Genomic DNA, 15498 nt, shown 5'->3' on the forward strand with positions numbered 1-15498 from the left:
AAACCCACCATTATTTACAATACACAAGGCTTTTAACTCTGCACTAGTTTTTTAAATCTTTCAACTAATTCTGGAAATACCTACAGTATCGCTCATAAATAATCCTGCACGTGCTGGTCTCATATACTAAACCTTCCATAGTTGTTAAAGCAGGCTACAATATCATCTGTCACCCATCTGTCATTTTCCCAGCACAGGATCTGATTCTTCCCTGTGACTGGTGTTAGTCAGGAATAACTTGAAATCCCTGAATGTAAATGTAAAACAGACTGAGGAGACTAGAAATATTGAGCCATTGGTAGGCAGAAAATGGCTATTTCTTCATCCAGCTGCAGTTTCCTTTATAATCTCTTCCTTGCTGAAGGAGGTGGTGATAATCACCATCTGCAGGAACAGATAAGAAGGGGAAAGATAGATATTGTAACAGGATCTTTAAAACTCTGTTCTCCCTAGCCATTACTCTGATCAACTGCCCAAAAATGAGTCTCCAAAGCGGTAACAAGTGGAAAATGTTAAACTCTCCTTTTAAACAAAGCACCAGCACCAGAAATAAAATTGGAATTGTTAAAATGCTAAGGATCCTGCAAATTAATGTATCTATGATATTAAACAGTCTGAGGTCAAGTGAAACAACTGTAACCAGGGAGGAACATCAAGAGAGAACAATGAAAACTTCTAGATACGTTGTGAAATATTTTTCAAGTGGATGTTTGCAGAAGGAAGTACAAAGAGATAGAAGTCATTTAGGAAAAACAAAACTATTCTAGTCCACTGTGGTTTTTTCTTTGTTTTAAAATTATAGGTTCTTGGTATAAAAGTATGATTCATGGGATCTTCTATCGAATCGCATTTTTTAGAATTAACAGGTCTGAACGCGCCTGTACCTTCTTGATCCAGGTAGCAGATCCAAGCGCAGAGTACAGAATTATTACGACCTGAAAAGCTCTCGGATATAACAGGTATTTGGTGTCAAAGAGATATCTATCAGGCGTGCCTGAGGGGCAAGGGCTCCTACAAACAAGTACTTCTATAATCATCTGCTGGACCTCTCTGTCATATGGGAGCAATACTTTCTGCTACACAATACTCCATCTAGCTCTGTCTGGTTGTGCCCCTGACCCTTTGAAAAGGGCAGCTCCCTGTACGCAGCACTGGTTGGGTCTGGCCCAGCCATTGGCCCTGAAGGTGACAGTTGAGAACATCCAGGTCTTTCAGTGATGACCAACATGCCATGTCTGACCGTGGAGGACCCCTTGCAACTGCAGCTGCCATGGTGCAACCCCTCGTCTAGCTCCAGCTCCTGGAGGCAGGGGGTTTCCCAACCCTGACAGAACCAGCACTCAGCTGCCGCTCCTTCTGGTGGGATCATTTTCAGAAAGCACACAGCACTCCATCTACTTGCCAGGGGAGATGAGCAAGGAAACGGCATCCTTCCCAGTTCAGCTTTGCATCAGGACCTGACTGGCTGCATTCCTAGAGACGTAAACTCCCATCTCAAGCTATTCAGCATCTTGCCTTAAGGTGCTGCAGCCTCCGGAGAGAACAGTTCTCAGAATAAGTTGTAATGTTAAAAAAAAATAAAAAAAATAAAGCACTGCAGAAAGTTTGAGTACCTCACACCGAGCTCCCTTCTCCTTCAAGGGAGCGTGGACAGCAGCTGTTAACACACAGGGCTCTATTTGCCCAGGCTAGCTGCTGCTCTGAAATAAAGCCCTATTGCCAGGTAGGTTTTGAAAGGCACAGAAAGCTGCAGACGCCATGTCCTGCTGTGGGGCCTTGTCTGCCCTGCCAGCCCCGCGCCTGTTGCCAGGGGCTCCACCGAGGCAAACCCGGCCGCAGAGCTGGGAATCGCGACCCAGGCAGGGAAAGGGAAGGCCCCCTCCAGCCATGGCGCCCCGGGCCCCACATCAGCACTGGGCGGGCAGCACCCAGCAAAGGCCTGGGGGGATGGCGGCCTCCGGGGTCACCCCCGTCCTGGCACAGCCTGCTGCGGGCCTGGGTGGCTCAGGGCAGGCTGCCCGGCCTACCAGAGCACCGCGGTCCCTGCCTGACCGGTGAGGAGCGGACTTCGCCCCCGAACGCGCGGACGGGAACGCGCATCCCCCTCACACCCTCCGCGGCGGATCCGCCGAGGCGCTGCGAACGGCCGGCAGTCGCTTCCCCCGGCCCCGCCCCGCTACGGCACGGCGCTCGTCCCAATCTTCCTGTGCGGCTTCGCACGGCCCTGCCCACGTCGGAGCGCGCGGACGCTGCGTGGTGGGCGTGGCCGGGTGCCGCCGGGGCTGCTCCGTGGGACGCGCCGGGCCGCGCTCGCCGGGGCCGCCGCTGCCGGGGGAGGAGTGGCCGGGTCCGGCCCATGGACCGTCCGGGCCTGAGGCGGAGCCCGTGGAAGGAGCCGCTCGGTCCCGGCGCCGCGGTCGTGAGGGGCGGGAGGCGGCGCGGGGCGCGGGAGGTGCGGCGCGGCTGAGCGCGGCGCCCCGGGCCTTTGCGCGCCGCCGTCCGCCGGTTTCGCCGCCGCCCGAGCGGGCCGGCCCTGCCCTGCGTCCGCCGCCGCGGCACCATGTCGGCCAAGGTGCGGCTGAAGCAGCTGGAGCAGCTGGTGCTGGACGGGCCGCAGCAGCACGACAGCGTGCTGAGCGTGGAGACCCTGCTCGACCTCCTGGTCGGCGTCTACGCCGAGTGCAGCCGCGACTCGCCGCTCCGCCGCGACCGATACGTCTCCGACTTCCTCGAGTGGGGTGAGCCCGGGTGGGAGGATGGGGACGGGGCCATGGGGGAGACGGGGCCCGGCCGGCGCCGTGAGGGGGAGGGACGGGGCCCGCATAGCGGGCGGGGGGGGGGGGTGGTGGTGGTGGTGGTGGTGGGGTTCTGTAGGATCCCCACCGCCCTGATCCCCGGGCGAGGGGCGGCGAGCTGGCCCAGGAGGGCGGCCCGGCCCCGGGAGTGCGCTCTCCGTCGCCGCTCCCGTCTGCAGCCGGGCGGGGTGGGGAGACGCCGCCCCTGGATGCGGAGCCTCCCTGGGGAACACCCCCGCCGCCAGCCGGGCCCTGACCCCTGCGGGTCTCCTCCCAGCTCCGCTCGGTCCCAAGCGAACCGCTTGGCAGCCGGCGGCAGGAACAGCACCGGCGTGTCCTTGGCCTGAAACCCTGCTCGGCTTAACCCGAAATGTCAGGCTAATCCAGTGCTCCTCGGAGGGTTTCCTACCTGGGGGAGGGGGAGAGCAGCGGGCTCCGGCTTTGAAATACTGCTCTGGTGCCGGATGTGTTGCTGTTAGAGAGGGCGTGCCTTGGAGGAGCAGCAGTTACCGTTCGTCGTGCAGTCTTTTTAATTTGGGCATGCCCCCGAAGGACAGAGCAATTCTAGGCAGCCTTTATAACAGCTTTGTTTAATGGTTTCCTACTGTTAAGCAGCCTGATAATGAGAAACCTCCAATAGTCCGGAGCGTGCTGCCAAAAGAAAACGTGGATACTTAGGATAAAAGTTTTCTATCCAGTGTTGTTCAGTTAAGGCTATTGACTACAGGTATGTGGATAGGAGAGATCCTTCCCTGCTGCATGCCTAAATGAATTTATGTTAAAATGGCCACGGTGGCTGACTGGTTTATTCAGCTGAGTAAGTTATGAATAATAATGATGAAGGTGACTTAACTTCTCTATGGAATAAGAATTGGAGGGGAGGGAGGAGAGATCATTGCTCATGAGTATATTGTCCCGTTTATCAGCTGTTCCATGCATGTACAGTTAATTAGGCTTTTAAAGAGCCCTCTTAAAAAAAAAAAACCAACAACAAAACAAAGGATTTCCTAAGGGAGAGGGAGGGGCCGGTTTACTTCAGTAAATGCAAATCTGCGTCTTTAGCGCTACAGACCCGAGCACTAACATGTAGGGACAGCTGGTTCTCCTTAATTTCTGTGGGGACCACCATTCTTTGTCATACACTAACAAACTAAGAGGATTCACTTCCTGGACTCTTCTATTGACGTCAGTAATGCGATTGCCAACTGAATAATTAACCACTTTATCACATCTGCCCCGCAAGGCAGCAGCCTGGGGAACATTGATTATTTGTTTTGTGGTGGGAGCTTTGTATGTCTTCTGCAAAGTGCAATCTGGTTTTATACTCATGTTTTCAAGCTGATGGCTTGAACAAGTGAGTACCTACAAACTGTTAGTACTTTGAGAACTGAAGTTGAGGAGAGGATTTGGGGCAGGCCAAAGAATGATATGCTTTTCCTATAGCACTGCTGGTGGTTGTGTCTTACTGATTGATCCCTGTGTTGTCATTTTCTGTGTGATGGAGAGGCCAATTATCCAATTGTTTATAAAATCGCTTCTTTTTAATTCTGTTTATTGTGTTCACTGAATGTGAAAAGGTTACTGACTTGATGAAAAGTATAGCTTGCAATAAAAACAGTGTGTGTAGTTCTCACTGCAGTGTGGGATTACCCTAGTATAACAAAGTGCCTATTCAATAAATAATTGAAATGTATGTGAGCTACCATCTGGTGCTGCAGAGTAGGGATAAAAGTTTGTAATCCAGGCTCTTGATGGTAAGGGGATGGGTCTAAATCTGGACTGCTGTATATTTGTGTTCCATCAACAAGGAATACCCTTAAACCCAATTACAGTTGATACTGTGTGTTCCTCCCTTTCCTTCAAGCTGTTAAAAACAAATAAATGCCAACAACGAGACACCTTTTATCTGTGTCCTAATGCCCTCACAGTATGTTTCCACTGACAAGGAACTTGTTTCTGCCTCCAGCTAATAAGGAAAATATCATGCCAAACACGCTAATCTTCCTCATGTCATGATGTGCAGTTTTAATTACAGCTTGATTCCCTGTTAGAAGATATTCTGGATTGATGTGCACAAGTTTTGTGTGCTGTTATGCATCTGTAGAAGCATGAGAGTGTGGTTAAACATTTGGTATATACTTTGAAGATCAGTGTTTCTTTATCCGCTGGAGACAGAAGGAATTTCCTTTTGACAAAATGGAGACTTATCACTGACAGTGGAAATAAGCTGCATAGGTATTAAGGTTAAATTAAGCCAAGCTATATAACAAGCATTTCTTTTCTATTTTGGATTTAAAACTGGGTGTGAGGTATCACACACATAAAATTCCCTTAAAATGATTCAGCATGGCTAATGGACTTGCTTGGGTTCTTAATTGCCAAGAGAAAATAGAGTTCAGGCGTGGTAGTTGAGGCAGAGTTTTTTCCTGGCGGTGGGGTGCAGAGGAGATGCTGAGTTGTGTGGTGTAGCTGCTGAATGTGGGTGTATCTGCTCTCTGACAGCAGGTCGTATTCTGGAGCTGGTGACTGTGGGAGAAGGAAGTGAGGAGTCCACAAAATTGTTTCACGTTTATCCTGTGGGACTTATGCTACCTTCTCCCTATTCAACATCTGTAGAAGCCATGCACTTCACCTGCAGAGGCTGGTGAGCCCCAAATGGTGGATCTCATTGCTTCTGTCCTATAAATCCCGCTACTGATTCCTGGCAGTTCTGCCACAGGCTTATTTCTTAAAAATCTTCTTCCTATTTGCTAACCATAGAAGAGCGTAGGGTGGGGCTGTTCGCCTTGAGGCAGCTTGTGGCTTCCATCGCTTTAGAAATGTAAGAATCTGCCATTTTAACCTTGGCAATTGTAGCTTTCCCATGGTGAATGGAGCTTTCAAAGAGACTATATTTTGTCCTTATACTGGAAGTATAATACGCATATCTTTATGCCAAGTATCTTTGGAGAAGAGCTAGCTGAGCTACAAGTGAGGAGTTCAAAAGCTCTTTTTTTCTAGTTATTTTTATTTACAGCTCCTGTTGAATAAGGTCTTGCCCAATTGGTTATCACTGTATTGTTTATATAATAGATATTGAAATAATGCTCAGTATTCTTAGTGGGAATTGAATCCAAGTCTGTTAGATAGCAGACCCATGTCTACATGTTCAGAAAGAACTTCCCAAATCTGTGCTTAGTGTCTTTTAAACTGTTGCTACATCTGCTGCTCCTAGAGCGAGAAATAGTGGGGAATCCTAACAGTGAGGAGGCCTGTTTATTCTAGTTGTACTTGCTCATTCTTCACTGAAAGTCTTCGGTGAAACTAGGCTGCTACAACCCTTGTGCCTCTACAACCCTTGTGCCTCTGAGGCCGAATTGCTTGACCATCTCTGCTCATCCTTCCAGTTGTTAGTAGAGCAACCTAGCTGGCTTCTGGGGAGATGCTGGAACTGGACAGTCCTGGATCCTAGAAAGCCTGTAAACAGTCTGCATGGCTCTGGAAGTCTGTGGAGGTACTTCCCTTGTTAAAGCTGTTAAAAATGTATGCTGTCCCTTGTTTTACATGATGAGAAGTACAGGAGTGCTGGAGCAGCATGGCTGCGGCTCAGGTGTCCATGCATCACCTGTCCTTTGGCTTTTAGGTACAGCATGTTCTTCCCTGTGGAGCCCCTTGTTCTGTCATACTGAGGGATCTGAGTCTTTCATAATCCTGTGCTAGAATGGATGCTCACAGGGCACCTTGCTTGCTGGCATCACATTTGTGCTCATCTGACATCACCTTGTTTTTCAGGAGTTATCTTAGTTGGCTGTGGCTGGTGCTTACTGTCCCTTACTTCCAGTCAGCAGAGACTGGCGCAACCGACTGCTCCATTTTTGAACAGCTACTTGGCACAGTTTGCAGCCAGTAGGCAAGCATGTTCAGAGAAGAGTCTAACAGGAATGGGCCTTATTTGTATTCAAAATGCTCTTGGTGCTGCATAGACTCTCTTGCTCCAGCTTTTGTTTCCTCTGACCCTGTTTTGTACTGCTGGCATGCTACAGAGGGCAAGATGGCACATGTTGTCCCCACATAGTTCATTCAGTGTTGTCTTACTCCTGGACTATGTACTGGCTAGTCCTTTCTGTGAATACACCTCAAAATCAATGTCAGAGCAGCTTAGACTGATCTGATTTTTTTTTTCCCCCCTTGAAGCAGGTGCATGGGATACTTCTGTGAACTATTTCTCCTGATGTGTTACAGGCAGTCTGTTTAAATGCTGACTTACCTTCTGCATTCTCAGTTTGTGCAAGCTCTGCTACCCAGCTAGACTGGCCTTCTGCTTTTGGATGGTGGTGGTGAGGTTTCTTGTTTGGGTGTTTGTTTTTATTTTTCCTGAGAGGAACTTACTTTAAGGGGACTGAAGCTGTGGGGAAAAGAAAGAAGATTGCAGATGATTAGCACAAGTAGGCTGGCTGGGCACCTGCTCCTGAGTCCTTGAAGACAGTCTGGTCTAATAGGCAGTGGATGCTGGTATAATAACAACAATATATTCCCAGTCTGGGCTAGAGAAGGGGAAAATGTGCATGCAGAGTGCTCAAAGCAACCTCTTTAGCCAAGCCCTGAGCCACCACTTTTGGGTATAGGTGTTACACTTGGGGCTGGACCGTAGATGCACAGAAATTTCACCAGAAATGGTTGCTGTCGTGCTGGTGCAGGGATTCACAACTTCGGGTCACTGTCAGGACTGGTGCTTGAAGTTTGGATCTTGCTGTTGGGGAGCGGCTCTGTGAACTTTGCAAGTCTACTCTCAGACTTATTTTCTCTTCTTTCTAGTTCTGCTTAAAAAGGCACCTTAACCTTTCAAATAAAAAAAAAAAAAACAAGTGAGGGAAGGGAGAACCTTGCAGGGTGGCCTGTCTGTCAGAAGAATGTAGAGCCTGTTTTCTCAGCCTGAAAGCAGTTGTATTCAGAAGCATAGATATGGACCTGAGAAAAGGTCTTCCCAGCCTACATTAGAGCATCTTCAAAACTAGCTGCAAGCAGCAGCATCTTCAAAACTAGTCTTCTGACTGCCACAGGCACTGATGCACTAGAAAAAGTTCTGGGTAAGGATGAGGGTACAGTGTGTGGCTGTGCTGCTAGTATAGGAGGTAGAAACTATCTTTAAGTATTTTTGAAATTACCATAGAGTTGTTCAGACTTTGAGGGTTACTTATGAAGATCTTTTCTTTGGCCTTTTTGGATTACACCAGGAAAAATGTCACTTGATAACATATCTGTCTCCTGACTTGAGGGCCTAAATGCCTCTCTTCTTTCCCTTTAGCACTCCTCCCCCTCCCCTGCTTGCAGAAATACACATAGAAAGCCAGGACAGGACCTTAGGCTCTGCCGGCTTCTACAGTGTCTTTCTCTGGGCAGGCAGAAGCAGCGAGCAATAAGCCTGTTGGGCACATGTGTGACGTGAGTGTGGTTGGATAACAAAGACAGCTGATGAACAAGAAAATTGAATTTCAGATTCTGGCCTAAGTTCCCGTACTTCCATCTTCTACCCATCAAAGTCCATTACGATCCCTTGTACTAGAGCTAGCGGCAGGAGGGTGTGCATGAGGGCCCGCTGGGGCAGCTGCAGGTGCCTTGCAGAGGTTCTGGAAAGGCCCGTGGTGGTGCCCGCCATTTCTTTGTGCACAGTGCAGTGTGGATGCAACTTTGAACCCTTTCCTGCTCCCTGAGGGCTTTCCTGTGATCAGGGATGGGGCACTGTAGCTTGGATCACCTTTGCTAATGAAGCCTTTGATGGTCATCTGGCAGAATAGTGCGAGCATGGCCACCAAATCCCAGATTCCCACTTTCTGGGCTTTGCATGAAGTGGTTTTCTTCTTTCAAAAAAATATATGTTAGGATTAATTAATGTTGAAGTAGCGCGAACTGCCGTGCTAGCTTTAGCATTGTAGTCAGGGCTAGTGATCTGAAGGCATGAGGTTCAAAGCCTGCTGCTGAATGTATGATGGAGCCTTTACAGTACATCTGTTCTAATCTCTTATTTTTAGAATGAGGCAATATCTTTTAATGAGTTGTTCTGTAAAACTTTATGCTGTGAAACATTGGCATTGAATGCCACAGTCATATTTTGACAGTGGGAAAGTAATGTGGTCTGGAGGATGAGATATGCTGACGTGTGCTGTTAAAATGACAGATGTCCTGGGTGAAGCTTGTCTTTTGTCCCGTAGAAGGAAGCTGGTATCGCTTTTCTCCTGTGGATAAAGTTGCTAATAAATAGCAACAGTCTTTACTGAGGGCTTGAGGAATTATATGGTGTGTTAAAGGCTGTGACCTATATTTTGTATCTTAATTTTGTTTATATGTGAAAACTCAGGGGTAAATAAGTCATACATAAATTTGTCTTAATTTAGAAAAAACATCTGCAGCTAATACTTTTTCACTCATGGTACATGATAAGGTATAGAATGCAGAAGTAAGGTTTCCTAAGCATTCATAAATTAACATTTTTTGACTTGTTTCACTTAGAAATCTAAATTATTTTCATGATGCTTTTTCATAAGTAATATTAAGTTATAATATTTTTGCAAAAAAAAAAATTACGTCCTTAAAACTTCCATGGTTGGCACAGTTATGCGTTATCAGTGGAAATGGCTTGGATGTTGGTTTAATCAGCAGATTCAGTGCAATGAACTTTTTTTATCAAATAGAGTTGAACTAACCTTTTTTTGCAAATAATTCACATGTGGGAGTGAGTCAGTTTCTTCTACACCTACTAGAAACAAATGATTTTAACTGTGTGAGTCAGAACTGAAGAGACTTGTTTCATTAGCTTTTTTTAGCAAGTTGCTTATATATTAATGTTTTGGGTTTTAGAAATGTTGATCTGTAGCTGAGATTAGTTGGGAATGTTAACTACAGATGCTTCAGATTTGAGACTTACATGTTATCCCTTGCTTGTAATTTGAGGCAATTCATGCAAGCTGTTTTTAGATGAGTATTACAAAAAGGAAGAATTATAATACTTACCTAAACAATTGCAAATTTATCTGAGCTGTTAACAGCATAACGTGCCTAGGATAAGGAAAAATTTTATGGGTTAATCCTTTTTCATTACCCATGTCTGAAAAGATGAATAGGATGATGAAACACAAGCAAATCTGTTTAGAAAAATAGAAGGGACTTGTTAAAGCTTTTTACTGTATTTTTGCCTTTGATAATTCTTTAAATGGAGGTGAGATCAATTTTCTGAGTCTTTCATAAGGTACACTTGAGAATTCTAATATATTCCTGATGTAGTTACCAAAGAGCTTGTATCATGCTTGCTGATTTATCTCACTGAAGCTCTAGTATTTTTTTTTTCCTAAGAAAAAGGATTTAATTTTAAAAAGCTTTACCAGGTCTAGGAATTTCTAAGTACATTTGCTCTGTGGTTCAATATGATCTGTTCATTTTAGCTGTCTCCTAATGCTAAAATATTCCACTCTATTTTTCTCATCAGCATATGCAGATTGCCAGAATGCAAGCTTTCATTTATAAAGATCTTTGTTCAATATAATGAATGTAGCTTTCTTCAGTAGGAAACTACACACTGTTTTCTTAAGCCTTGATTTTGCATAGACCTCAGTAATCATGTCTGTAGATATACTTAGAGTGCATTCAGATTAAGTGTGTGCATCCATCATTGCCAGCTGAGGCCTTAGGCATCCTGAAGTGCCTGAGATCTTAATTTCTGTCATTCATGTCATCAGGGTCTTAACGCTGAAACCTGTTATTACTTAACCATGGCCTAAAGCTTCAGATGTGACTAGTACCTCTGGATGCCCAACCTGAGACCTCTATAAAGGAGTCTGAGCTTTGGAAAATGGTGGGGATGTCTTCCCAAGTATTGAATCATTGAAAATGTATGGAGTTTATTAATCAGGTGTGCATTAATGAAGGCTGAGGTATAGTTCTTAATTTGCTTAAGTGCAGTGCCATTGAGGGCTGAATATGTGTAGCTGCCTTTCCCAAAAAGGCCAAGAAGAGATCAGGACAGCTTTAATTCCAGATATATCCCAAATTCTTTTCACTGTTTATAATTGTTCTCCAACATAAAAATAAACATGAATATGTCAGCTTAAACTTGGGTTATATTGTTCTAATTTTATTTAAAAAAAAAAAGAAGTAATAAGTAAGATGAAACCAGTTTTAAAGGCACTTAAGTAGGTACGTGGAAGTCAGTCTTAATGAAGTGTTGCAGATATTCTAGCAGTATTGTACTTCTATTTGGGATATGTAATTCCTGGGATGTGGATTCACCCTTTTCATAGATGGTGTAACTTCACCCAAAATGTAGCAACCACTATAGAAGTATGGGGGGGTTTAGTATATTACAGTTTCCCTGCTAGTATTGGTCCCTTAGCCTAAGAACTAAACCGTATGCCTTCCCTGGATAGATGAGACTTAAGGAAGAACTTTGGGTCACTAGAAATTTTCCAAATGTATAAAAATAGGTCATGCTCTAAATTGGTTTAAACCCTGTAGTACTGTAAAAAAAAAAAACCAAAAACAAAACCCACAACAAATACCCTCTCCCAGCAAAGAATCCTTTTTTTTTTTTTTTTTAATTGAAGGCATTAAAAACTTGAATCCATTTCAGAGTTTTGGTAAATGGGTGTGGGATGGGGGAAATCTCTGTCTTCATCTGAGGAAGACAAGGTTTCTAGTAATTGCATGGTAATACTTCTGGGGCATGTGAAACCACTCTTGAGGAATTCCTCTGTCCCTGGTTTCCCCCCTCTTCCGGAGATCCATGCGTACCTTGGGATGGATGGGGATTGTCTCCATTGCCTTGCACACCTTCGGCTTTCTGCTGTTGTTACAGCATGACTTCTGTGATCTTCATTTCCTCAAGAGTTAGCTTCTTTGCGGAGCTTTTCTGTGTGCTACTGGCTTTATTGCTGCCTGTGTGACTTGGATTATCAATACCGAAAGCTGGAGGGTTCTGAGTGTCTTTTATTTTACTGTAATTAAGGCAGAGTTGAAACAGCAGGAGAGTGACATTAGGCATGAAGATTCTATTATCATTTTGAAATATGTTCCCAAAGGTTTGCTTTTTAAGATGCATGTTTAGTCTTTAAATTTAGCTCTTTTTCTGATAGGATTAGTTAGGTCATCACGTGTCATTGTTCCCTCCACCCCCACTTCTGTGTATGATGGCTACATGGCTGTGGTCTCCTTGTCAGCACTGAGATGGATGCCTAGTGTGCATGCTCTGCAGGCTTTGTTCTGCAGTCGTCTCACTGCTCTTGGACTGTGGATCCAAAGAGGAGTAGCAAATGCATTTTTTCTATGGCTAGGTATACTTGAGTAAGAAGTTTGTACTGAAAATTTTAAAATAAGGAATTTGGTTTCTCTTATTTAGTCTGTGATCATTTGCACTGCATCTGGGCGAAGTGGGAATGTAGGATCTGTCCACATTTCCTTTCTTTTTTGTTTGTATGTTCTTTAAGGCAAGGAGGGGATCTTGCTGTGTGCTTGCTATCAGTGGTTCCTTTTAGGGTTGCTTTATTGCCCGGCAACTCTCAAGTTACCTAAAAAAAGGAAACTACGTTTTTGTGAATCAGAACCTCACCCTATATGACTTATTATAGGAGGCTGGGAGAAAGAACTTGGCTAAAAGTCATCTAAAAGTCCTATTGGATCCAGTGGTAGCTAGTAACTGCTAGATGTTGGGTTATAAATGCAGAGTGAAGGCTGGAGTCTGTGATATTTAATCTTTCTGCCTTTTATGGGTAATATGGTATTTTTCCTAAACTCACAACACTTCATTTTTCAGAGCAGACTTTCTGGGAAGTTGCAGATGAGTTAGCCTGTTGTGTCACAGGGAAGAAGCACAAACATTCTCCTTCCAGACCCGCTTTAACTACTTGTAGCAAAATGCCTTAGTCATGTGGAGGAATTAACTTAAGCATTAACAGAGTAAGTTAACACTTACTTAAGTTATGTAACTGAAGATTTCCATTACTAGTAAGTTCAGCCTTTGGTTTCCTGGACAGTTAATATTTAAGTTGGGAATAATGACAATATCAAACAGCTGTTTTTAAACTGTGGTACTCCAGATAACATAATGTAGGACAACATACAGTGGGGATACCTAACTGGAGGCTGTATCAGGCCTACAGACTGTCTTTATCTTACCCTTAGAAGTATTTACTGGTTATTAAGGCAACTGAGCTGTGGTTATCGCTCTGTGTATGTTACTGCAGGCCAGCAGGATTTACTGGATTGGGTGTAGTGTCATACAACAGGGCCGTACTGGTCAGGCTTGACCCAGGCAGGTCTACATCCATGGTTAGAAATGATCAGTCCTTGTGCATCCTGAAGTTGACTCTGATGTGAATTGTAGAGACAAAAGACCTGACACTTTGCTGGGGGGGGAATTTTAATTTAAAAAAAAAACAAAAAAAACCAACAAAAACATGATGGAGAAGCTTTTACTACTCTTAGGAAAGGGATTGGCAGTAATGGCGGGGGAGAGTGGAACTAGATGTTCTTTAAGATCCCTTCCAACCCAAACCATTCTCTGATTCTGTAATCATCCTCACTGTTAAAGGTGTGCATGCATCCAAGTGGCTCAAACCAGGAGCCACTGGTTTTTGACAGAAATCAGAGCTACAGGTAATCTAGTTTATAAACTTTCTGGTCTTGTGGGTAATATTAAACATTGTAAAGGCTTTGTTTAATGTTTCAGACACTTTTTAAGTGCAGGGATAGCAGAGATTACATTCTATACTTTACCTTTTGCATACCAGCATTATATTTTGTTCACACTGTAAAACCCTACAAAGTTCAGCATGACAAGTGCGAAGTCTTGCACTGTGGAAAAATTGGGGAATGACCAACTAGAAAGCAGTCTTGCAGAAAAAGATTTGTGGATCCTGATAAACAGCTAGTTGAAAAAGTCTGTGATGTACCATTGTAGAAATGGAGGCTGCCTGTGTACTGGACTGCATCAGCAAGAGTGTAGCCAGCAGGTTGTGGGAAGTGGTTATTCTGCTCCTTACAGCACTTGTGAGACCATTTCTGGAGTACTGTGTCCAGTTCTGGGCTTCCCAGCACATAAAAACCACTGGGAAACTGAAGTGAATCCAGCAGAGAACCACTGACGTGGCTGGAGGCCTGAAGCATGTGATGTGCAAGAAAAGCCTGAGATACCTGGGTTTGGTGAGCCTGGGGAAGGGGAATCTGATCATGATACTGAACTGCCAGATGTGTGGTTAGGGAGAACACAGAGGCAGACTCCTCTTGACTGTGCCGCCAAGGAGAGGCAATGGACACAGGCTGTGGCAGGGAGGATTCTGACTGTGTAAAGGGGAAAAAAAAATACTCCTCCTGAGGGTGGTCAGGCACTGGAGAGACACCCACAGAGGCGATGGTCGCTCCATCCTAGGAGATAAACCTCAGCTGGACAAGGCCACCTGCAACCTGATTGAACTTTGACATTATCTCAGCTTTGAGTAGGAGGTTGGACTCTGATCTCCAGAGGTCCCTTCCAACCTAAAATTATGCTGTGGTTCAGTATCATCTTTTTTTTTCCCCCTGTTAGCAAATTTATTTAACATCATGGCTGCTTTAATAGAGAACAGTTGTTCTTTGTACTTCTCCGAATTAAAAGAAATATCTGAAATAGAATCGTGTTGTTGTAAAGTAGTTGACACTTGTGAAAATTTACTATTCATTTTTTTGTAATCTGAAGTGTTTAACCTGATTGACTGGCATTTTACCACATAGTCTGAATGCAAGTATTGACAAACTTTTAACTAAATTTTAGGGTTGCAAAATGATGGGAAACTAAATTTTGTTCATGTTGTTCTGCCATGTATTTAATAAAAGCACCAATTTCCTTGTTCCTGGAAGTGAATTGCCAGAACAGTTTTCAAGAACTTTGAACCTATGTTTTATGTCTAGTGCTTTTTCCCAAGTGTGATTTCCTTGTGTCTAGTTGTTAGCCTTGATAGCAGTTGAAGTATTTTAAAGCTTTGTTCCATGGAGCTGTCAGAAGAGCCTGCAATCCCTGCATGACTGTGAGCCTGAATCATCCTTTACAAAAAATACAGGTTTAGTTGTTCTGCTAGATATGTTCTCCTATCACAAAGGGATCTCTATCTGGTAGGGTTCCTAATATCCTTATATCTGACATTAAAAGGAGTCTGACTAAGCAGTTGCTAAGAACAGGGTGAAACAAATCTTCCTCATAGCTGTAAAGATCTAATGGGAGATATTCGCTGTTTTTTGGTTTCCTCTGTAAAATAAGATATTGTATGAGTTATATGAAGTTGGACTTGCAACATAGTTTTAACAGTGATATTCTTTCTTGGTGATAGTGCACTTAGCAAAACAGAATGCACAACAAATTCAGTCTTTCAAAATCATATTGATATATGGAAAATAGCATGGGAAATGCTGTCAACGAGGGTAACAATGTACAAATGGGACAAAAAACCAAGAGCTGAATCCTTTATTAGTGGTGTGTTGTAATTATTAATAGAATATCCCAAGTGACACTTGAGTACGTTGCTTGCAGCATACTTCTGGGAAAATAATAAGATTTTTAAAAAATTTTCATGATGCCTAAATGCCTGGAAGTCTGGTAGACACTCTTGCCAGAGAACATACATTATCAGCTATGTCATGAAGGCGTTCATTGACAGTGCTATATAATGTAATGGTTCATTACCCTTCTGGGGCAAGGACTGTGTAT

At 44.3% G+C, this 15498-nt stretch overlaps 1 protein-coding gene and 1 long non-coding RNA gene across 12 annotated transcripts in view; one reads left to right on the top strand and one right to left on the bottom strand.

Annotated features, from left to right (window-relative positions):
- Positions 1 to 245: 245 nt before the first annotated feature.
- On the bottom strand, positions 246 to 2169 carry LOC142601985 (uncharacterized). The gene is made up of 3 exons (XR_012835558.1): positions 2110 to 2169; positions 1403 to 1524; positions 246 to 384 (listed from the first exon to the last, which is right to left on the bottom strand). It is a non-coding gene; the product is annotated as an uncharacterized LOC142601985 (long non-coding RNA).
- Positions 2170 to 2307: 138 nt separating this feature from the next.
- The window catches only part of CDC42BPB (CDC42 binding protein kinase beta), a 94640-nt gene continuing 81449 nt past the window's right edge, over positions 2308 to 15498 (top strand). For all 11 annotated transcript variants that reach the window (XM_075753504.1, XM_075753507.1, XM_075753510.1 and 8 more), the window contains exon 1: positions 2308 to 2738. In XM_075753504.1, the coding sequence (XP_075609619.1) occupies positions 2561 to 2738 (178 nt within the window). In that variant the 5' untranslated portion in view covers positions 2308 to 2560. The remainder of the gene's footprint in view (positions 2739 to 15498) is intronic.

This window comes from Balearica regulorum, chromosome 5 (assembly GCF_011004875.1).
Source record: "Balearica regulorum gibbericeps isolate bBalReg1 chromosome 5, bBalReg1.pri, whole genome shotgun sequence".
NCBI classification, from domain to species: Eukaryota; Metazoa; Chordata; class Aves; order Gruiformes; family Gruidae; genus Balearica; species Balearica regulorum.